This window comes from Hyperoodon ampullatus (genome assembly GCF_949752795.1).
Source record: "Hyperoodon ampullatus genome assembly, chromosome: 5".
Classification (NCBI taxonomy): domain Eukaryota; kingdom Metazoa; phylum Chordata; class Mammalia; order Artiodactyla; family Ziphiidae; genus Hyperoodon; species Hyperoodon ampullatus.
Genome location: NC_136918.1, coordinates 43,557,706 through 43,581,751, shown reverse-complemented (window position 1 = coordinate 43,581,751; position 24,046 = coordinate 43,557,706). Strand labels below are relative to the sequence as shown.

Sequence of the window (24,046 nt, the reverse complement as noted above, 5' to 3'; positions counted from 1 at the left end):
CTGATGCCCCCTCCTCCAACGTCTCCATACTAGAATGGCCTTTCTTTCACCTCTGTGCTATTCTGACACATAGCACTTGGTGGGGTTCATTCTGTTCATGATAGACACTTGTGTATGTGTCAGCTCTTCCTGTAGGAGCTCCTGGAAGGTATGAATCGTGTTCCCCTCATCTTGGTGGTCCGCATAGCAGTCAGCATAACCTGGCACGTGGGGGCACCCAGGCAGTGCTGTGAAATTGGAAGGCATGGTGTTTGGAATGCCTTAGGGTAGTTCCAAAACTTTGCATTGCAATTCTTCTCTGGTGTCTGAAATAGAGCTCCAGTTTGCTTGACAAATGTCTGGTGAGATTGAGTATGATTGCCATCTTCCATTTACAGAATAAGCAGCAGATCACAGAGAGGTAGAATGACTTGCTCAGAGAATCAAAAGCAGGCTGTGAATTGCCATCCCTGAGTGGTGAGCTTAGGGCTTCGTGTCCATAAGTTCTCATTCCTCAGTATCATCTTCTTTCAGCAAGAGACCCTGAACGACTCCAGCAGCTGCAGTGCAGGTCGAGAAATGAAATCTCCCATGAAGACCAATTTTGATAGAACAGAAGCCAGGGACTTGGGGCTTCTGATCCCTCGAAGGGCTTAAATCTCAGAGCTCTGGAGGGGAGGAAATCCCTGGAAGCTTCCTGAGAGAGGAGGTGGCTCTGGGAGAGGAGAGGCACTCTGCTTGGGAAGCACTTATGACCCCGCAGGGCTGGGGTGTTCAGGGTGAGGAACAGGGGTGAGGAACCAGGGGAATGGTGGCTCGGGGTCAGCTGTGGACACAGGGAGGGAGAGTGCAGGGGGCTGAGTTTAGCCTCCCAGGGCCTATCTTGTACAACTCAGGTTCCCAGGAAGAAAAGGAGGCCGGTGCCTAGAGCAGAGGCTCTGCTTAGGAATAAGGAAAGGCCCCTTGGCTAGCACTTCGCCAGGGCTATGTCCTTGGGAACTAGGGTGTGGTGCACAGGGGTGGGTGTTGCAGTAGCAGCAGTGTTTGGTCTGCAACAAAGCTCTATTGAACCTAAGGCAATTTTTGCCTTTAGGTTATTTTGGCTTTAACTCATCTCTTCAGGGAGAAATGGCTTCATTGGATCCTAGATTGTCAGAGCTTGGAGGGTCCTTTGGGATGAGGGGAAGGGAGTTGCATAGAGCACAGGGAACTGCGGGCAGAGTTGGTTCTAGAACCTGGTGTCTGACTTCCTAATTCACCATTCCCAGTCTCCCCACCCTGTGAGAGTGCTTGCTTCTCTCAGGCACTCTCACAGTTTGGTATCCAGCTCACGGTCATAAGTGCATCACTATGGGATATGCCATAGACTAAGAACATCGTCTCTTTTACCTTTTTATGGGGAGGGGTGGGGATTGGGGATGGGAAATGCATGATAGCAAAGAAGCATGGAGCATTCGGGGCAGGTGAAGGAGATGGTCAAGGTTGAGGGGAGCGGTGCACACTGGTCAGCCCTAAGGCCCAGCCAGGATTTGTAAGAGAATGTAGTGTGCCTGGTAGACACACCGGCCTTCTGCTAAGTCATATTTATTGAGCACTTAGTTTATGCCTGCACTGTGCTACGTGCTATATGCATATTAACTAAATTTGATCCTCATCAGACTTTTATGAGGTAGGTAAGGTATGCCATTTCCATAATATGGACAAAGAAACTGAGGCTCAAAGAGGTGAAGTCACCTGCCCAGTGTTACAAAGCTAGTAGGTGATACAACCTGGATTCTGTCCACCCTGCTACTCTGCTTCTTTAAAGAGAGTGAGAAGGGGGCTGAGATGCCCCCTTTATTGGCCAGTAATAGATGGGCCGAATGAGGTGCGTGTAGGGCAAGGAGCATCTTGCATCAGATAACTATCCTCTGCTGCTGACTGACCATGGACAGGTGAGGAAGAAGGTGAGGAACCGAATTCAATTCCTCATCCCGGTGACCCTCTGTATCCAGTCCTTGTTGTGGAAGGTGTAGGAATACACTCCGTAACGGTCCTTCTTTCCGCAGTCCACACCCCAGGACACCGTGCCCACTAGGTACCATTGGCCTCTCTCTATATCCAAGGTCACCATGGGCCCTCCAGAGTCACCCGCACAGGCATCCTTCCCGCCTGGAGGAAGAAGTGAGGCAGGTTAAAGTGTCTCCTTCCCTAGCCCCAAATCCAGAGAAGCCTCCTTCTCTCCACAACTGCCTTGTAGTTCAGAGGATCGGTCACCAGGGGGCGCAGTAGACCATTGGACCCAGACCTGGACTCAGCTGTTGTAGGTCAGACCTCCTCAGACCTCAGCGATTTTAGAAAGTGCAGGTTAGAACCCTCTCATTTCATAAGGGAAAAGCTGGGCTTGGAGAAGGGAATTATGGAAATTCCTTACTTAGCCCCCTTCTCTCCGATGCAGCTTCTTCAGTGGAATCCTTCCTCTCATGACCGTCCTCCCTCTCCCCTGCCTCCCTCCTCCCTGTCCGCTGCTGCTCAACCTGCCAGCTCCAAGGTCTCCAGTCCTTCCACTGCCAGGCTCGGCTCCCCTCCCTGGCTGGTGGTGCCCTGTTGTACGCCGGCCTCTTGACTTACCTTCCTTCTCCCCAGCACAGATCATGTCTCTGGTCACTTTCTTCTTCAGTGGGGTATAGGCCTCCTGGCAGATGCGGTGGTCAACAACTGGGATTTCGATCTGGAACACAAGGCCACTGTTGGTCCCCACCCCTGGCTGAGGAGCCCTGCTGCTCTGACACTCCTAGAGCTGACTCATCCCCATCCCCTTCCTGGATGAGCCTGGGTCTGCCTTAGACCTGGCCTCAGAAACTACCTATGGTACAGGTGAAGGAACACTGAATGCAGAATCAGGAGATCCATGTTCTGGTACAGTCTTAGCCATGAACTTGCTGTGTGACCTTGTGCAGGTCATTTGCCCTTTCTGGGCCTCAGTTTTCTCATCTGTAAAATGGAGATAATAATACTTGCCTAGCACATACATTATCTCAAATATGGCAGTGTACGCAAAACCTATGGGCAGTCTTCTTTTCCTCACTCTTACCATTATTGGTTGTGGGACCTGGGGCACGTAGCCTTCATCACTGTTTTCTCAGATCTCTGAGACTCTGTTTCCTTATCTGAATAATGGGAGTCACAATATTTGACATACTAATCGCATAGAGTTGTTGTGCAGAGAGGAGATGAATGAGCAGATATTCTGTAAACTACAAACACTGCATAAATAGTAGGTGGTGTAGGGTTAGTGAGGCTCACCTAGCAGCAAGCATTCACTTACGTTCTCCCCCACCACAGTGTGAGCTTCCAGACACTCGGTCTGTATGTTGTCCATTTCTATCTCACATAGCTTGGAACATGGTCAGTACTCAGGAAATGTTATTTTGAATTGAGGTGGTACATTGATACATAAAGTAAGGTATTGTGATTATTATTGCCCTTGATTCAGCTTGGGGGTAAACGTTGGAATGGATGTCTAGAATAAAAAGAGGAAACATGAGTTTCATTCAGCCAAACCAAGAACTGAATGGGTCACACTCCCCCCAAAAGCACAACTCCTGTTGGCCCTTGCTCGAGGGGACCAGAGTCATTCAGGTCTCTTTGGGGCCATGGCATTCCCAGAGAAGTGGGGAGAGGAAGTCAGGCAGGGTGGTCGTGAGCACATGTCCTCAGCAAACTGTTGAGTGCCTGACTGAACTCTATCCATCGCTCATGCATCATTTAAGTGTCACTCCCTCTGGGAAGCCCTCTGTACCCCTAAGACAAGGTCAGAGCCCCTGCTGTACATTCTGGAGCATCTTGCACCTCTTCCTCATTCCACTGATTACACTGATAACTGCTTTCTGTCTATCCCACTTGACTGTAAGCCCAAGGAGGCCAGGGGCCAGATCTGTCCTCTTACCTCCCAGCATACCTAGCAGTTAATACAATGTCTGGTACATGGGAGGCACCAAATAAACACTCTAGAGTTCATGATTGAGGGGCTAAATTGTTGTTGCCAATCCAGAATTTTAAAGTACGCTAAAATAACGCATGTTGAAGGGTTTAGAGACTAGCTGTGGCAGTCGTAGAACCTGGTAATGTCTGAGCCAGGCAGCTCCTGGAGGACATCTAGTGTTGCCCCTGACTTTGCAGCTTGAGATACTACACTGCGGTCCAGAGAGGCAAGATGACTCGTTTAAGATCTCGCAGCAGGTTACTAAGAGCCAGGACTTGGAGCCATGGCTCCTTACTCCTGGTTCAGTGTTCTTTTCTGATATGACAAGAATGTAAACTTCTAAATGCAACAGTCAAGTTCATTGCTGCAAGGACTGCAGCTCTCAAGGCCCATTCCTTGGCCCATTCTTGGTTACTCTGTTATGTGAATCTTCATGATGTATATAGATGGATCACCTTTTGGGGAGTCCAAGCCGGCTGTTTTCTGGAAGAATTTCCATAAATTGAGACTTTAATAAGCTACAGAAACATTAAGCAATGTTTAAAGACTAGAGCCCTATGACATGTAGAACAAACAGATCAAACTAGTTGGGATTCGGTCTCATTTAACTTTGAAGGTGAGTTTGGGCCCCTGGTACGTCTCTCACTCATCCCCTGCCGAAGCCTCTAACCCACTAAGGGGCACTATGATGCAGAAAGATCCAATGTAGGGCGGAGGTGTCACCCTCTGAAGGGTATAAATTGAACTTCACCTCCATCAGGGTCTCCGGGAACCTTTGCAAGAACTGCTTCCCCCAGCCACTGACGATGACCATGGCCCCTGGAGGAGAGAAGACACAGTGAGAGCAGAGAGGCTGTCTGTGGGGTTTTCAGAGGGTGACATCTTGCAGCCCCATCATCCTCTGCCCATGGAGGAACGGCTGAGTTTGCACCCTCAGAGAATGGCAGCATGGTGGGGAAGAAGACTGCTGGGTTGAAGGTTACCCACGACAGAGGTCTAGGCATTTGTCTCTATGAGACATTAGCTGGTTTATTTGTTTAGTTGCCTGTTCTCTCCCACTCCCAACTAGCTTGGAACCTAGACTCCACGAGAGCAGTAATCTCATATATCTTATTCAGTGCTGTATCTCCACGCCTACAGCAGTGTTGACACATAGTAGATGCTCAATCAATAACTGAATAAATACAAAGTCCAGCTTAGCCCACAATATGCTATGTTCCCTCCCCCTCTGAGTCTCAGTTTCTCCATCCATAAAATGAAGAGGCTGGACTTAGTATTCTCTAAAACCCCTCCCAGCTCTGATATTCTAGAAGTCTGTGAAGTTGGCAGATCTCGAGGCAGTGTGGAAATGGGTTGAGCACTGATAGAACACTTATCTCTTCATTTGTAAAAGAGCCTGGATACTGAAAACAACATTGGGCTTTAAGTTGGAAGATCTGAATTCTATCCCCAGATCTACTTCTTACAAGCTGAATCTTGGGTAAGTCACTGTACCTTGCTGAGCCTGTTTTCTCATCTGGAAAATGGGACTACAATACCACCTCACAAGGCTTTTATAAGTAATACATAAATTAATTAATGTAAATCAAGTGGCACTTGGTAGGCTCATGGCATCTGATGAATCAGAGCCATACCTGTGCCTTTCCTGTTGGCTTACTTCCCCTGAATACTTCTCAGATTCCATTCAGCCATTTTAAAAAATAACTTTGAACTAAAGGAGGTTATCTGTGACATGGCACCACTGAATTTAGAACAGGATGAAACAAAAGCCAGCTGCCCTGGGTTGGACTCTCACTCTATGTTGGATATGTTTGATTATTATTTCATTTAAACATCACAACCACCCATGGGATATTGTCCCCAGTGTAGAGGGAAGGGGCCTGAGGTTTGGCAACTTCCTCAAAGTCACCCAACTAGGAAATGGCAGCATGGGGATTTGAGCCTGTGCTGGTGATTAAGCTATTGTCTCTCAGCTCCAAACGTACCCTTCTACGCTCTACTTTGTGATGCTGTGAATGAGACTCTGAAATGGCAGATCTGCTTTGTCAGGGGTGTTCCTGAAAATAGGGGGAACTTCCAGGAAGGCTTGCCATTCCTGTTGGCATCACCCTAGCAATGGTTCCTCACCCTAGCAGTGGCGGTTGGTTCCAGCTGTTCTCCCTAGCACCATCAGCACAGGGCGTCTTTTGCAGCATCTGAGTTCCTGCTTCACAGGCCCCTGTCAAGCTTCTAGGTTCTATATCTCCAACTTCTTCTCTTTGTTCCTCCAGCCCCAGGAGTGGTGGTTTCTTCCTGCAAGTGCCATCTCTATTATCTCAGCATCTTCCTTTACTTCTCCAGTCCTCCAGTACCCTATATTAAATTCTCTCTGATATAATAACTGGTCTGGTTTCTGTTTTCCTATCTGGACCCTGACTGATATAGTGCTTTCAGTGCTGATCAAGCCTGCCTGTTTACCTTGGAACCAGTTTTGACTCAGCTGTTTTAGGGGAGGCAGCTGAGGAATCACACAGACATGGTCAGCCGGCTCAGTTGGCACCAGAGCCCGACCAATGCTGGAGAGGAAGGCTCTATGGAGGCACCAGGTGCTCTGCAGAGGTGGAATCACAGGTGGGGGTGGTACCTTCCTGCGATGGCCCCTGGGGCAGACAGATGGGCATCACGAAGTCATTCAGCACCGGGCTCTTCGACAGCTCCACCAGAGCTATGTCATTCTCAAATGTGTTGGGGTTATACAGGGGATGGAGGAAGATTTGTTTGACGTTGAGACTCTGTTCATTCTCATCTGACCGGTACCTCCAATGCTTGCCTGGGCAAGAAGAAGGCATGTGAGGCATGAGGGCAATGCAAGCTTAGAGGATAAGGTCACACCTTGTTCCCTGTCAGCCCCTGTCCCATTCAGCCCATGTTTCCAGCCTTAACCCTTATACTGCACTTTATCTACCTTTTTCAAGGCATCCCATCCTACCTGCCCTTCTCCACATATTCTCATGGCTCTGACCTCTGTCTTTCTTCATGACCTGATCCCATTGCCTTATAATACTCATTCCAGTGCCCATTGCCATATGTCCAAGCCTTCCTTGCCTGGGTCATGTGTTGCCTCCCTCCATGAAGCCTCTCAGAGTCTTGAGTTAGATTCTTCAATTAGAAATCTCTTCCCTACGATCTCCCATGCCCTTTATCTGTTCCTCTCCTAAAGAACTTACTGGCTTCCTACTTTATATTCAAGGTCTCTGTGCTTATATTCTAGTCCTTTATTAGACTCTAAGTCCCTGTGGGCAGGAACTTGTGTAGTTATATCCTGGCATAGTGTCAGGACATAAATATGTGGTGAACTAAACTGAATCAGCCGGTGGTCTTGATTTTACAAAGGAGAGGGGAAGCTTGGATTGTTTGTGTATGATTCACTTGAAACCACAGATTCACAGAAGCCTGAAGCATTTTTGGAAATTATCCAGATGAGGTTCTTTATTATAAAAACTGAGGCTTCACCTTCAATGACCTGCTCATGGTCCCACCACCTGAGAATCACAGGCTTGGGCTTAGATGCAGGTCCCTGGCCTCCAGTCCTGACTCATCCTTCATCCCAGGCACCTTCCCTGGTGATTGAGTGAGTGAGTGGACACATCCCATCCCCAGAACCACAGCTGGTTGTAGGAATCACCTTGCTCTGCACTCACCCATGATGATTTTGAAGGCAGAGGGGCTGAGCAAGTCCAAGCCATGTAGGGTTGCGTCCTCTGAATCCAGCAATTGGTGAAGGCAGTGAGCCGCAGTCACAATCCATTTAGAGCCTGAGAACAGAATTGTACACACACACTGTCCTCACGGCCCCATCCTGCTTCCCACAGCCTCAAGCTGAGGGCTTTCAGACCCCTCCTCTCCATGGCACCCCTCTCCCTTGCATTTCACAGCCCCAAGGCAGAAACTCATATGATCCTAATCTGAAAATGGGGAGTTGAATCTGTGATTTCATCTGCCTTATCCAACCTAGGCCAAAATTGAATGTTTTAAAGATGATTTCAGGTCTCCCTTAAATCTATGGGGTTGACGAGCTCCGGACAGCCCAAGGTGTCCACAAGAAACTTCTTGCTCACTGGCTGCCCCTCCGGCCTTGCTGCTCAAGGCGTGGTCCCTGGAACAGTAGCCTCAGCCTCCCCTGGGAGCTTCCTGGAAATGCAGACTCTGAGGCCCCACCATACATCTACTGAATCAGAATCTGCATTCAGTAGTAAAATCTGAGGGTTTTAATAAGATCTCCAAGTAATTTCTATGCATATTAAAGTTTGGAAAGCACTGTTGTATGTGGTTCTTCTCAACTTTGGGTGCACATTTAGAATAACCTGGGGAATTAAAAACAAACAAGCAAATCCCCAAAAATAGTACCTGGTCCTGAAGCCAGGCCATCTATTTCATGGGAGTGAGGCACAGGTACAAATACGCTTTAAAAGTGCCCCAGATGATTCTACTGCCATCAGGGCTGAGAACCACTGCTCTGATCCAAACCTCTCATTTTATAGACATGGATTCTGAGGCCTGGAGGAGAGCGAGGATGTCTAGGGCAACTCTGCAGGTTGGTGGCAGGGCCAGGGCCGGACCCTGGGTCTCCTGATGGTCAGCTGAGCACATCTCTTGCATCTGGCTGTCTTTTTCCCTTGATGGGCATGTTCCTGCCCTTTGCTCAATATGGGGTCAGGCTTCGGTTCATCCTTAAGGTGGAACAGATGACAAACCCATAAATAGCTGAGTCCAGAGACATGCTGGGTTGAGCGAAGCAGAAAGAAAGGCACCAGGGCTTTGGGGTGGGGTATCAGGGACAAGTACAGAGTCCAGGGCAGAGTCCCTTTCTGGAGCAGGTCCCAGGCTCCACTTGGCCCTCTCAGGAGCAGCTATGTTCCTTGGCTACTGGCTTCTGGATAGAGCTCCGCACAGGCCACCCTCTTTTCCCTGGTGGCATTTTTGGTCCCTGTCCACAGCCAGGGGCTGTTGACTAATTTTCCAGGTAGGTAAAGTGGGATGAGGTACCCAGATTAGGGAGCCTGCCTTGGAGCGGGGCTCTGGGCCATTTAGATGAACCTAGGGTATGCAGTGGTGAGTCCAAAGACATGGCTTTGCCTCGCAGCTCTGCTAATACTGAGTCCCTGAGCCAGAACCCAGGCTTTAGTGTGGGCACCGAGTGGGAACTTTCTGTCTGTCCCTCAGCTCCTTCCCTGCTTCCTCTGCCCTCTCCTGTCTTTCCCTCCCTCTACAAAACTAGACAACAGAGGAGGAGAGAGATTCTAGACAAAGAGAGCTGTGGGGAGGGCTGAGTAAGCCAGATCTTGTGGCTTGGCTGAGGGTAGAGAAGTGGGAATAAACACGCAGTAGACACAAGGGAGTTCTGAACATCATTGAACTTAAACACTCAAGGCTTCAGAAAACTAATCTAACTCTTAAAACCGTGGGCAGTAATCCATCTATTTACTTACATTCTAAAAAAACCAGAAATGTCTTTGCTCCCTTCTGCTCTCCCTGCCGGCTCCTCCCCTCTGTCTGCTTCTCTTCTGATGCGTTCTTTTCTGGGTCCTCCCTGCTTTTCTCTGCCTTTCACAATTCTCTCTCTGTCTCTCTGTCTCGTCTCATGCCCCACCAGTTTCTCTTCCTCCGGTTGTATTTGTTTCCTTTCATTTTCCCCTTAACTTCTCTTCACTTCCCTCTAGTTCTCTCATATGCCCTCTGGCTCTCTGTCTCTTTCTCTTTGTCCTTGTCCTTCTAAGCCCTCTCTCTGTCTCTCTGCCCCTTCTCATTCTTGGTCCTCTCCCCTGCCTGCTCCCCACTGGGCTCCCCTTTAACCTGTGCTCACTCTCTGTGCCCCTTTGGGAGGCTCCATAGGGTGAGGCCACTCATCTTTGTGTCTGTGGGAATATAAGGATCAAACTCTCTGCTGGGTTACCATTTCACACATTTCGGGTTGTCCAGACCGCAGTCTCACCAGAGCCTGCGCCTCCTCTCGGGGATCCCGGTCAGGGAGTTGTCCTCACCTGAGTGTACCCTGGAGGAGGAGGGTGGGTCGGCGCGAGGCGAGACTGGCAGCCCCAGAGCTGCCCAGGCAGAAGTGGACCCATCCATGCCTCCTTCCTCTGTGATAGGGTCAGAGGGACTCTAGATTGCTATTAATTTTTATTATGATGTCAGAGCTGGGATGGACCTTAGATCATTTGGACTAAACTGGCAGGAAGAGCCATCAATCATTTCTTGCCTGCCTTTCCTCTCACTGCCAATCACATTCAGTCCATTACAAAATTCTGACAATCCTATTTCTCAATGGCTTTGAATCGGCCTCGTTTCTATTCCTCATCCCCTGTCCTTTTTCTGAGGCTAATGACTTCCCTCCCCACTATTGAACTATAGCTGCCTCACTGGACTCTTGGCTTCCAGATTCACCCTTCTTTCAATCCATGCTGTCTCAGGAGAGAACTTTCCAGAATATGCTTATAAACCTGGAGCAGCATTCAAGAAAAGATCTAAATTCCCAAGCATGGCATTCAAGGCTTTGTAAATCTCCCTTCTCTGACTCCTCTAGGGTGGGTTTCCTGGTTGCCCCTGGTCCCACGGCACTGACACACCCTCACTTTGAGCCGCATGTAAGTGCCTTGTGTTGTAATCCATGTTTAAGGGTCTGACTCCCACACCCTTCTCAGTGCCAGAGAATGACCAGGGCTCGGGAAGTGTTGTTGGCTGAAGGAGCCAGCTAGAACAGAACACGTCTCCTGGCTCCAGCTAAGGTTTCTTTCTGCCACTTTGTACTTCTGGGTCCCGCTACTACTGTGGAAGATTCTCAGTGAAGAAATCCTGTCAGTCTCCAGAAAGAGGGTCATGTCCCTTTCCTTCTACCCTAACCTCTAATCCTGGGTCCCCCACCCCTTCCACCTTCACCTTACCTAAAAGGGAGCCCCCGCAGAAGGGCTGCCCATTCAGGTGTGACAGCATGGCAATCCATGGGGTGGTGCCCTTCTGGGCTGGGTGTCCATTGAAGATCCTGGCCATCAGATTCCGGGAGAACTTGGGGATCCCACACACTGCAGCCAAGGGAGGGAGGACAGATCACACTCCGGGCTCCATCTTGCCCTTTGCCAGAGCTACTAGCACATCACCCTCTGTTAGGAACATCTGTTATTTTTGATTTCCCAGCATCCATTACTCCTTTCAGTAACAGCACCCCAATTTTCCTCTGGGGCCCACTCTTCCCCCATTTCTTGTCCATATTGCCTGAGTTGCAATGACCTTACCCCTGGCTCTAGGGGTAGGAATGTGACCCAGACCTGACTAATGAAAGCCTCTTATGCTCTGGTCACAGCGATTGCTCAGAGATGGGAATGTAACCCTGGCCAGGCCAATGAAAGCCTGCCTTGGGAATCTTGCTAGAAGGTCCTTCTCTGCTGGGATTGCTAAGCTGCTGGCTAAAAGCCCAGATTTGCCAAAGATCACTTCATGGAAAGTTTGTAGAAAAACTTGCTACTAATGGAAAAACCAAACCAAACCAAACCAAAAAACATCCTCCTCTCCATCTGCTCCCTCTGTAAACTTTCTTCTCTTCAGAACGAATTCTGGGCTTTGGATCTCCTCACTTCCAAACTTTTGGGGACCTGGCTTTGAGGATTCGCACCCCTCTCCTCTGTCTTGCATCTCTCCTTTGTCTATGCCTCCAAAACATGATCAAGACCTCTCATCCTAAAAATCAAATTTCCATTTTCCCTGATTCTCATTCATTCCACAGTCTCTCCCTCTCCTCTCTTCCATAGTCAAGCTTCTGGAAAGAGGAGATGACACCCAGTGTCCACATCCTTCCCTGTCCTTTGGAGGTGGATTCAAAAGAAGAAAGTGCCATGCTCCACACAAATTTGGACATAAAGTGGCCATTTGAATATTTAATAGATCTGTAATCATAGATGGAGATAGAATGACTCTGGGCCCATAACTGGAACTTCAATGATGATATTTACATGTATAGGAGAACACTATTTCTGAAATTTTATCTCATATATTCTTCATCTTTAGGAAATCTCCTCACCTTGTGGCTGCTGGAGGTTTGTAGGTTTCAAGGAAGCAAAACCTAGAGAACTGAGCATATAAACCAAGAGAAGGGAGGATGTAAGGGCAGTGTGCTATCTCAGGAAAGAGATAAAAACCTAGGAGAAGCCTGAAGAGAGAAAGAGAAGGAGGGAGGGTGTGGGATGGAGGGGGAAAGAGAGAGAGAGAGAAGAGGGAAAAAAGAAGAAGAAAGAGGTGGTGGAGGAGGAAGAGGAGGAGGATAAAGGACGAGGAGGATAAAGTAAGAGGGAGGGAGGGTTAAGGACTTCAACATGAGCGTGGGCCTGCTCCCTGGATCCCCTCTCAGAGTTGACAGTAGAGACCGGGTCCCAGCACCCAGGAAAGTCCAGCCTGGAAGCGTCCTCTGGACTGTCCTGGGTCATTTGCACTGTTGATCACTTTATCCTTCTTGACACTTTCCCTCCTTGGCTTCTGAAGCTCCTCTTTTCCTGTGTTTCTGATTCCTCTTTCTTGTCTCTTTCTTGGGGTTTCTCTTCTTCTCTCCATGCCGTCCATGCTCGTGCTTCCCTTTTTGAGTCCTCAGCCCCCTTTTCTTTTCTCTTCCAGTAGATAATGCCATCTCCTCCCATGCCATCATACCATTTAGACCCTGATGAATTTCAGATTAGTGTCTCTAATCTGCCCTTTCCTCTGAACTGATCCTTACGTCTCCAGCTGGATGGCACATAAACTCCTCAAGCACAGAAAACCCAAGTCCTGGTCTCCACCTTTCACCACCCATCTGTCTCCCCTTTGTTATTCCAGATGTCTGTTAATGTCTACACGGACTGCATCCTCGCTGCCTCCCTCTTCTTCAACACCCATATTTAATCAGCCACTAAACTGGTAAAAAAGTCGCCAGAAGAAGCAGAGAGTAATGTCACAATGTGCTCTCCATGCAACCTCATGACACCTGTGTCTCAATATGTCACAACATAAAGTCCAAATATCTAGAGGAAAGTAAAACTCTGAAATGTAATAGAACACAAGACATGATAATCTTTGAAATCAGCTACATATAAAGTATAAGGCATAATGTAAGATTCTTGTAGCTCTCAATAGTGTAAAAAGCATGACAGTTTCATTATGATACAAACCCCAAACAAAGGCAAACTAGGAGCACATTGTATGGGGAGCCCTCACTAACAGATTAGCTTGTGTTACTCCACACCTCTGTGTCTGCACTATTCACACGATGCCTCTACACCGAGCCCTGCCCAATACACTACTTAGATGATTTCAAACTCCCTCACGCCCACATCTGCAGTGTCACACCCTAGGTCCAGGGGCGTTTTCACCACCTCTCTCCAGAATGGTTGTTGTAATTTCCCAACTGCTCTCTCTAGCTTGGTCCTTCCCCGACCCCTCCACTTTTCACAGCATGTTGCTCATGTTCTAACCTGCTGATTCAGAATTTCCCATGGGTGAGACCCAGGAATCTGAATTCCTAACAAGACCCCCAGGTGATTCTGATATACCCCAAACTAGAGAATCACTGGTTACAGGACAGAGCACATAGAATAACATAGAATGACCTTCGAGACTCTGTCCGCCTTCCCCTCATCCCCTCTGCCCCCACTCTACTCAGGGCACACTTTCCTGCTTGATCTTTGTCCCCTCTCCCCTTCCCTCCCATCTCTCAGTGCGTTCTTTGTAACCTCTGCAAATTTATCCAGATCATCTTCAGCTGTATGAACCTCCCCCTCCTTAATTTCCCATTATACGGCAATCTCCACTCCTCTAATGACGTTAATTCCCTTTGCCTGTGTGAGACCTAGGTGCACACGGTCTTGCCTTGCGTGCTCATTCGAGCTCTTTGAACTCAAGGAATTAAATGGCAGGCATTTCCATGATGGAACGGGCAGCCTTCGAGAGGACACATAACTGACTCCATTCCTCATCACCCTTTCTTGGATGATGTCCAGGTGACAAAAATTATACTTTTTCTGCAATGGGAGAGACTTAGGCTTCACGAGGGGCCAGGTTTTCTTCAAAAAGTCAAAACAAACGAACATCAACAATAACCAAACCCCAAAACAAAGGCTGTTGGTTATCCACAGAGGGTTTATTTCCACTTTAGTCCCCTGATGGGAGAAACGGAGTGCAGAGGAAACTTACAGAGGAGTGAAGCTTGTGATATAAAATAAACAAAATATAGTATCCTCTACATGCACTGTTCATACACATAGGAGTGTGCTTCCAGGACCCGACTGGAAAAGTGAACGCTTCCCAATTGCTCTCTTGGAATCCCTCTCAGGGCTTCTTCTTTCTCTGATGGAGAGTCCCCAGGAGAGCGAGCCTGGGGAGAAGGAGGATGATCAGCCCTGTGAGGGCCAGGGAGAGGCTGCTGGCATTGGAACCACCGAACGCTGGAGCTGGAAGGACCCTGAGGGGGATCTGATGCCTTCCTTTTACAGATGGGGAAACTGAGGCCCAGAGAGGGAAAGTGATTTGTCAAAGGTTACACAGCCAGTTGGGGGCAGAGCTGGGGCTAGAACCCAGGACTCTGGGCTCTCCCTCTCTTCTCACTGTCTTCCACAGGCAGGTCCTTGCTTCTCTTGGCTCTGGCTCCTGGAAACTGGAGGACTGGATCCCTCTCAACATCCATGCTGGGTGTGTTCTCTGTAGAGCTCAGACCACAGACACGCTGGGCAGTCTGGTGGGATTGGGTCACTCCTATGTCCCGAGCCCTCCTTCTTCTGTTTCCCTGTCCAGAGGCACAGCGGAGCATGGTGTGAGCCTTCTCTTTCTCCGAACAATCCAGTTGAGTCTCCACACCTGAGGCTGAGGCTCAGGTAGCCTTTTCAGATGACACATTTCAAGGCTGGAAGGTTGCTTCGTGCTCGTCTGGAGTGCCAGGTGTGGACACCCATGTGGTCAGCTGGTATTCGGGAGTGACGTGTGGGTCCAAATGATGTGCTCTGAGTGGTTGGTGGGAATTTAACGGGCTTGGGGAGCCTCCCACTGCTCTTCTCCTCCCCCCCAGTCACCACAGAGCTTCCCAGCTTTCTCTTTGTCCTTTGAAATTCCTTTAACAGGGAACAGAAGGATAAGGCTTGGACTGCAAGAAGTTTTGGGAGAGAAAACCCAGGGACAAAAGTACTACAAGGCATTACACTTGGAGAGAGGGGCCTTGGGGTGTCATCCCTGTCCCCCCAAACCTGAGGAGTTTTCTGCCCAAATGTACCCAGAGGGCAAAGCTCGGAGAATACACGGACTTAGCTCAAGGCAAGGAAACATTTTCTAACAGTCAGGTCCAAGCTCAGTTATGCCAAGAGTGAGACCAGGGCCACTGGGTTTGACAAATGACTAGGGGTGAACGAGGCCCCTGGGGTGAGCACTCGGGAGAGGAGTGGGGGGTACTGGCCCCAGTCTAGCTCCCTCACTGTACTGTGGGGAGGAGGCCTGGAGAGGGGAGGGGACTCGCCCAGGGCCAATGACCCAGGCCTCCTGTGTAGGGCCTTTTCCCTGTACCACACTGCTGCCTCTCAGGGTCCCAGGGGCTGTCTTGGGAGGGTGGGAACAGCGTGGTCCATCCCACTGGTCACGTGAGTAACATGGAGTGTGCCGTCTTTGGGAGTGTGTGGTGCAGCCTCGCTGGGGCTGGCCAGGGCAGGCGCCCCGAGGACGGCAGGCAGCTCACCGCTCCACCTGGAGCTCCCCCAGGCCCCGTGGGGAGCCTATCTGCTCCCACACCCAGTCCACATAGTTGGAGACCTTGGTGTAGACCCCATACACCTGCTTGCTGCCACATTCTTCGGGGCCCCCCCAGGACACCAGGCCTTGGGCCACCCAGCGCTGGCTCGAGTCGTCGAGGATGACAAAGGCGCCGCCGCTGTCCCCCAGGCACGTGTCCTTGCCACCCTCATAGTAGCCGGCACAGAACATGTTCTCTGTGACGCTGTAGTTGCCTGACCGGGACTCGTAGCTAGTCTTGCACTCGGCGTGTGGCACCACGGGTAACTTGACGTACTGCAGGACGTCTGACAAGGTCCGCGTGCCACTGCTGATGATCTCATCCACTGTCACGTTAGGATTGGAGATGCCCCAACCAGCTACCAGCCCTAACATGTGGGGTGCCGGGCCTTCGGGCTTGGGCCGCGGCAGGCAGATGGGCATGATGTGAGGCCCTAGGGGCACGGGCTCCCGCAGCTGCACCAGAGCGATGTCGTGGTTGTAGTTCTGGATGTCGAAGTCTGGGTGGAGCACCACTCGGGCGGCCGAGCTGTTGACAGCCCCCGATTTGTCCCGCACGTCATGCAGGCCCAGGTAGACGGTGACGTGCTCCTTGGAGACCGGTGTCACCGTGTTGTCTCTGCGCTGGGAGCGCAGCACGTGGGCTGCCGTGAGGATCCAGGACTCAGAGAGCAGGGCCCCACTCCCAAACCACTTGTCATTGGGCACCCTTGAGGTGTCCTCCACCACGATCAGGGCCTGCCATGGGAAGAGGCCGGGCTCAGCATTCCGGCCCCCGATGATCCGCTTGACCAGGTTTGGCAGGGAGCGGGAGGGCTGGCCACACGCTGCAAGGAGAAGGAGGGAGCGGGGACAAGGGACAGAGACACGTCAGGTAAGCCAGGTGGAGAGACCCTCTGAAAGAAATGCACGTCTCACCCACTGTAGATTATGCCACCACGGCCCCTACTCTACATCACAGAGCCATGCTAGCCTGGGAAAGCTCTGAGTGGGCTCATCTTTGGCCTAAGTCTTTCTAGTCTGGCCCATCTGTAGTTGGACCCTTCTGTAGCCAGGGCTGTCTATGGACCAGACCTTTTTATATGTGGGCCTTCACCATCCTGAACCATTCCAGCCAAGATCACTTGTGGCCTGGATCATCTTTAGCCAGGACTATCTCTAGCAGTGGTCACTTTACCCCTTTCTTCCCTAGAAAGGCATCTCAGAACCCAGACGTGGTCCATGCTGTAGGTACTTAGAAAACTTCTGAAAACCACAGGTCAATGGCTTTGAGAGATGGAAGGAAATTAAAATACTGTCTAGCAGGTCACAGCAAACACTGGACTGGGAACTGAGACACCTGGGGCCTTGAACTGGCTTTTCTCTCCTCTGTCCTGTGTGACTCTGGGTAAGGAAATTTCCTTCTCTGGATTTCAATTTTTGATCTGCTAAATGAGGCAGTTGGTCAAGATGATCTCCAAGGATCCTTTAAATTCCAAATTCCTTTGATTTTTATTTCATTTGCCATGGTCACCCCCATTTTATAGGTGAGTAGAACTCTCCAGAGGTTAAATGACTAGCCCAAGATCACATTGCTATTAAGTTGAGTAGCAGAGGCTTAACTAGATTCTAAGATGAATGTCTTGTCCTTGTATCCCACAGTGCCTCATTACATATAAAGAACCTTTTCTTCTCTGGACTAAAGGACACATGATGTGAAGGGATGCCCAGGGCATCCAAGGTTAGGGAAAGGTGGCGTAATCTACAAGCAATGATGCATAGGCTCTGCTCTACCCATCATTGCACCTGGGAACCCCTTAGTACCTTCAGGGAAAGAAGAAAGGTCTGATCAAACTTCGTTCTACCGAGTTGTACCCCGAGCATGCACATGCACCACCAGCCTCCTGTAGCCAAACGCCTTTGGCCCATGAGCAGAGGGTCTTCAGAGCCAGCCCCCCGCTGCCTAAGAACAAGCTCACAAGGGCCCCTCCAAGCAGGGTGCTTAGGCCTGGGGGCTAAGCCTGGTATGAGCGTGGACCTCCTCTTGGTTGCAAATTGCCAGGCTACACCTCTTGGCCTGCAATACTTTCAGCAGTCCTTTGAAGACCAAGGAGCATTTGAGTTTTCTTGGCAACTCTGAGAGGTCAGGCTTCCAGCAACCTAATGCTTTTCAGATGCTCGTCTTCTGGATGCCAAATGCTTCTTACGTGATCCCGAGGCACCCTGCTGTTCACCCCAGGCCAGACGTGAGGTAGTTTTTACTAATTGTCTGTGGCAGGCCTTTCAGAGCTGAAGGCCAGACTCCCAATTATAAGCAGCAGCCTACAAAGTGACTTCTCCAGGCAGGTCTGTGACTGGCCCTGCAAAACAGCTCATTGAGTGCTCATAGGCCCTCATCTGGTGAGGCACACATCTGTGGCTCAGTCCATGGTCACAGCAAAGCCAGCACTGAATGGTGCCTTTTTCCCATGAAGGTGCCAGTGGCATACTCCAGGTCATAGAGTGTCTGAGCGGGGGAAGCTTGGAGAACAGCTAACTTAAAGATGGAAAACTTGAGGTTCAAAGAAGGCAAGTGACATACTCAAAGTTATTAGTGGCAGAGCCAGAAATGGAGCCTGTTTCTTTGGACTCTGGCTTCATTTTTTCCCACTAAAGTCTGTTTTTCTTCTTGATATGCTCTTGTCCTTTCAAGAGGTTGAATGATGCAGCCAGCCTTTGAGAGTGCTCATTGAAATGGGGCCATTCTTTTAGGCTGCTACCGTTCTCCATCCAGTCTTTCCTGAGGCAAAGGATTCACCTTGAAATACTAGAGCTTCAGCTGTGTTGAAGTCAGATTTGGGCTCTAGAAGACTGCAGGTACTGAGGGAGGGTCCTAAAAACAGAAATGTGATATTCGAGAATTCCGGGTTCATGAGGATGGCAGAGTCAAGAATGGCTCAGCATTGCTGGTGTTGACATCAAAAGTCTTGAGTCCATCTTCCAGTTCTGCCTCTAACTTTTTGTAGGTAACCCTGGATGAATCATTACACCTCCCTGATCCTTAGTTTTCTCATGTGTAAAATAAGGGGCAAATAATATTTTCTTAACAGTTTCCTTGGAAAGGTGGAATATTATGATGCCAGATGAAATGGCTTTCTCCATTCTGGCTTGCCTTTGGGTTCAATCTTGGTGTTTTAGGGGTGGAGAATTTAGAATTCCCTGGCCTGGTTCAATGATACACGATGTTCTGCTCGATACCAGGTGTTAAAAGAATTTCATGACTCATTGTATCCAAGATGCTTTGTATGAATCTAGAGGACGATGACCATGAAGAGTCATAGAATGTCAGGGATCACCTAGTACTGCTCCTTCACTTCTGAGGTACGAAACCCTAGCCCCAGAGAGGTGAGGTTACCTACCAAAGCTTGCAATTAGGAAAAGACAACAGCGGGACCAAGACCCGGGCCCATGACTCCCAGCTCAGTGCCTCCTCCCCTTCTAGACACCGCAACATGGCTGCCTGGGATGGAATCCACTGCAGTGCCGTCTTCTTTGGCTCACCTACTATTTTAGCAAAATGGGGGTTTGGCCTCCAGTTTGCCACAGCTCCACCATTCCCCATCTTCTCTGAGGCTTCTGCAGCCATGGCCCTTGGGTTTGCTCCTGGTTAAGCCTAACTGAGATGATGGGGATCAGCAGAGTGTGGATAGGTTGGCCTTTCCCCTGTTTCAGCTCCTCACGAATTCTTTGCGTTCTTTCTTAGACTTAAAGCCCTGTTAAGTGAAGTCTTCCTAACCAGTCCCCATCCCTTTACTCACAGACAACTACATGCAGGAATTTCCTCCTTCTCTGGGAAGCCAGGGACCTTTCCTATTACCACAACGTTCTTTGTTCATTTTAAAGTGGGGTCAGTAGACAGGCTTGGGGGAGGTAGCAGTCACTAAGATTTGAACGCATTGCTCTTTGGAAGAACTTGTTGCTCTGTCCTATGGTCATTTGGTATTTGTCTGATCTCCACCTCCTCTGAAACACAGTGAGTGCTTGAGGACGAGGTGTCTACTTTCTCACTTTTCCTGGTGCACAGCCAGTGCAAACACCAACTGTGTGGGATGAAAAACCTGGTGGGAAGGGTGCAGAACTGCAGAGAGAAGAGGCAAGAAGGCTCCTGGTGTGACAGAACAGGTTGAATATAGAGGCTGGTTGGTTTGAGAAGATGTGAGGCTAGGCTTTTCTGACCTTTGACCTTCTGACGTTATCTCTTAAAAATCAATCGAAGCATCATGACCCCCCCCACCCCTTACTCCATTAACAGCCAGAGCACCTGCGGCCCGAGGGCCTGGCATGGGAGACCTTGAGGCAGAGAACTTGAGGGTGAGGTACCTGGCAGGCAGGTGGGCTGGCTTCTCCCCAGGACTTCATTCATCCAGACTCCTTGGGCAGAACACGTATATACATCTGGGAGAGGGAGAAAAGGTTGAAGAAGAAGGAGAACATAGGTGATTTATAGCACATGGAAAATAGATCCGGGTTTTTAACTCCTCTGTTGTGGATCATTGCAAGTCTTCCAAAGAGTCTTTCTGATGCCATTCTCTCTGAGCCAGTCCTGTCTGCAACTTGAAGCATCTTTCTAAACTGGGAATCGTTTCATCTCCTCCCAAAATCACAATAGCTCCCCACTGGCCTCAAAAATAAACAGGATGCTCTTCAGTATGGTGTCCAAGGCTCTGAGCAATCTGACTCCTGCCTGTCGGGGCCCCGCCCAGCCCCTGGAAGGCACCTCTCATCATTAGTCACCCAGCTCTCTGTGGCGCCCTTCCCCTGCCCCCGCTTCTCCACTTAACAAACCCTTTCATAAACCACACTTGTGCCCACCATCTCATGAGGATTATGCTAGCTCTGTGAGTGCTATCACTATTCCCTTTCTAGAAGGAGGACTTGGAGGCTTTGAGAAAGTAGGAGAATTTTCTTAGTGCTAGTCTGTGGTGGAAGCAGAACTGACTGGCCTTCACATCTCCTTGAGGGTTCCTTCTCTGCCAGAGGCTGTATGTCTGTGTGGGTATGGGGATGTCATGCAGCTTAAGTCGGGGTGCAGGCCTGAGGCAGGGAGAGGTGAGGCATGTCTCCAAGGGTTTCTCTTCCCAATTCCTCCCAAACCGTGGTCAACAGACTGGCTGATTCAGCCCCCAGCCTAACCCTGAGACCCAGAGCGTGTGAGGACGGAGTGTGCTGGTTTAGCATAGAAGGCTCACCTGTGATACTGTGCAGCATCTTGTAGTAGGGCTGCTGGCAGGAGTATCTGATCTCAGATTTGTATGTGGTAAGGTTGTTTCCGGTGGAAAATGTGACCAGCCCGTTTTCCAGCTCTGCCGGGGCTCCACAGTCCACAACTGAGAGAGAAGAGAGTGAGACCCCTCAATTACCCCTTCCTCTTCTTCTTGGGGACATCTGGTGCATGTCTCATATGATGTGCAGCTTGTACACTGCACACAACTCCAGAGAGCAACATTATAGTCTATGCACATGGTGGCCCTGCATTTGGGGCGTCTCCCCTCTGTGACCACTGTGTGGTCAACTCACCTGGCCTGGTGTCAATTCCAGGGCAGGGGCAGGTCTGCTGAGATTCAAGCAGATCCCAGTCTTCTCTCCACCAGGGCCCTTTCCTTGACTTCCAGTTCTATTGTGCAATCCTCTTATCCTCTTCTGTCCAAGCATGAAGCCCATGTCTCAGGGAGAAAATTCTGGCTCACATGAACCAAAGAACCTTCAGTTCTTCCAGACCCAACCACATGCTGAGTAAGAGCAATTACTGTGCTCACTTTGGAGCTTGGCATAAAAAAATACAAACAAAAAGAAACCCAGCTCCTGCATGAGTACACAGCCGCACCCTGCTGGCTCTCTGCAGGCATAGAAGGCAGAAAGGGGGTCAGGAGGGACCAACTTATAGTCTTCACCTACTCATTTTCTCTGGTTGTTGGTGGCTGGACGTTGGGGCTGGCTGTAGGGCAAGACCAAAGATGGCTGCTCCTCAGAGGTGACCTTAGGAGAGCTTGCCAGTCCAGCCAAGTCTTAGGGGAGGTGCCAGCACGAGTCTGCCAGGAGCCAGGTCAGGAGCTGAGGACGCAATTTGTCAATGTCTCTTCAGGGGCCTTTGTTAGAAGATGGTGCTCATTTCTAAGGAAATCCTAATCTTAGTTCAAACAGCCTCTGCCAGAATTGAAGAATCCCAGAGGACTCAGAACTTCGCAGGTGGAAAGGAACCTGAAGTCAGGCAACCTAGAACATCATCTTTATTACAGATGAGCCCAGCGGGGAGACTTGACTGGTCTAAGGTCACATAGTGAGTTACAGTCAGAGAACTAGACATGACCTTAAACTCAGTGTTTTTTTAAGTAAACCAGACTCACGGTTCTTAGGATCTGTTTTCTAGTGAAAACGGCCTGTAATCAATATTAGCTGGGTAATGGTGGACATTAGCTGTCCATCTTCTGATAATTTCAGAGGATCACATTCTAAAGCCAGAGTTTCCCTCCTCCTGAATTTTACCTGGTCACCTCGGGAAACAGAGATAGGGGCAGTTTATCCCTGAGATGCTATTCAGAAATTGTGATTTTTAACTTTAGGACTCCAAATTTATATTTTTGATTGAACAGAGAGTTATCTAACTGAAAATACAGATGATTCTAAGACCCTTCAGGGTGGAGGAGAGGGATGAAGCATGGGAGGAAAAGCAGGTAGGTACCTCCTATCTACAAGGAAGGCAAACGCCAAGAGAACTGGTTAGCGTTGTTTCCTGGCCTCCAATCCCCCTGGACAAATCGCTCCCATTTGTTTTGCTCTCCCAAAGGTAGAGACACCCTTCTGCTCTGAGGAGAAAGCATGTAAGGGTCAGCACTATGATAACAAGAGGCAATAATATTTACTATCTAAAGCTATGAACAATTTTAAAAGAATTTTCCTGCAGAGTCTCTAAGCAGATTTTTCTTCCTTTTTTAGGAAATACCATTGATTAGTGCCTGGATCTTTGTATTACTCTGAGTCCCTTAACTTCGGTCTAGCAATTTATTTTGCCCAAATTATCCTCAAGACCTAATACCTAGTTCTGGGTGGATGATTCCAGGGTCAGTCGTAGACATGGCTAGGTGGTCAGGCCATTGAGAGCCTGTATGCAGCCAGCACTGGTGCAGAGAGATTGTCTGGACGGAGGGCCTGCTTTTACTTTACTCCAGAGAAGTAACTTTGCCCACTGATGAAGCTGGTTTTACAACCAGACACAGGGGGTGACAGATAGTGCAAAATAGAGGGTCATTTCAGCTTGGGTATAGTGAGTGGGGAAGAGGTGAACCTTTTCCCCAAGTCTACACTGGCAGGCAAAGAGCCATGCGTCTCTGGGACCTAGAGACAGCTTTTCTTTCGGAAGACCCTTTGAGTTCTGCCTGCCACAATCCAAGATGCTAGATCCAGACCCTGCTTCCTCAGTTAGTCCATCTTCTTTGCTTGGGAAAGGGTCTCATCATCTTCTCTAAAGTGTGTCTGGCCACTTCCACACTCTGGGATCAAAACACTCTTTCCTTCCCCTTTCCTTTGGCCTCCCATTCTCATCAGTCTCTGGGTTGGGTTGTGCCACCCACACCCTGTCTCCACTGTCACTCTTCCTGCCATTTACTTTCCTTCAGACATGTCTTTCTTGACCTGCCACCCTGAGGATACGTTGACACAGTCTTGGGGCTTCCTAGGGAACCACACACAATCAGCTCACCTGGCCCTCAGGTCCCAGGGATGCCCCTGACCTGTCCCACCCCACTTTCTTCTTCGTCCCTCCTGCGGTGCCCTTGCATTCCAGCGTCACACACCCCTCACTGTGCTGTTGCTTTCCCTACACAGGAAACCCCGTGGTTCATGCTCTGGCTGCCCTCCAGGCCTTGATCGAACATCGCTGCTTCTTGAAAGGCTTTTCTCATTCTTCTAATTGGATAGGGCTGCTTCCTCATTTCTCCTTGCATGGCCCTTTATTCACTGCTCTCTGAGGCATGTATCTTAAGTTGCCTGGTATTGCAATTATTTGGGTTTATATCATATCTTCTGTCTAAATTACGATCCCCTCACTCACACTGAGTACAAGACCTGTTATACTTTGTGGTCTTAAAAATATTGATTCAACTGATGCTTAACTTTAGTGATTGCCCCATCTCCTCTCTCAAGGGTACCCTTGACCTAGGATGGTGCTGCAGTCTCCGGACCATTCATTGTCCGACTTTGCAGGATTCTGCCTTCATCAAGAGGCCATTCAATCAGCAAATAGACTGAGCAGTCACCATGTAATGCAGGGGTGCTCTGATATGTCTACCCAGATTTTGTTCAGGCTGAAGCAGAGATTTCCAC

At 49.5% G+C, this 24,046-nt stretch overlaps 2 protein-coding genes across 2 annotated transcripts in view; both read right to left on the bottom strand.

Annotated features, from left to right (window-relative positions):
• Nucleotides 1-1,939: 1,939 nt before the first annotated feature.
• Nucleotides 1,940-12,529, bottom strand: LOC307053724 (mannan-binding lectin serine protease 1-like; the record flags this gene model as incomplete). Its single annotated transcript, XM_079705217.1, has 6 exons — nucleotides 1,940-2,130; nucleotides 2,590-2,689; nucleotides 4,695-4,762; nucleotides 6,567-6,752; nucleotides 10,864-11,001; nucleotides 12,337-12,529. The coding sequence occupies 6 exons, from the start codon at nucleotides 12,527-12,529 to the stop codon at nucleotides 1,940-1,942; spliced, it is 876 nt and encodes a 291-aa protein (XP_079561343.1).
• A 3,123-nt stretch (nucleotides 12,530-15,652) lies between these two features.
• The window catches only part of LOC307053507 (mannan-binding lectin serine protease 1-like), a gene marked incomplete at both ends in the record, with an annotated part of 40,042 nt that continues 31,648 nt past the window's right edge, over nucleotides 15,653-24,046 (bottom strand). The window contains 3 exons of the mRNA XM_079704935.1: nucleotides 15,653-16,536; nucleotides 20,048-20,122; nucleotides 20,917-21,054. Coding sequence (XP_079561061.1) covers nucleotides 15,653-16,536; nucleotides 20,048-20,122; nucleotides 20,917-21,054 — 1,097 coding nt within the window. The remainder of the gene's footprint in view (nucleotides 16,537-20,047; nucleotides 20,123-20,916; nucleotides 21,055-24,046) is intronic.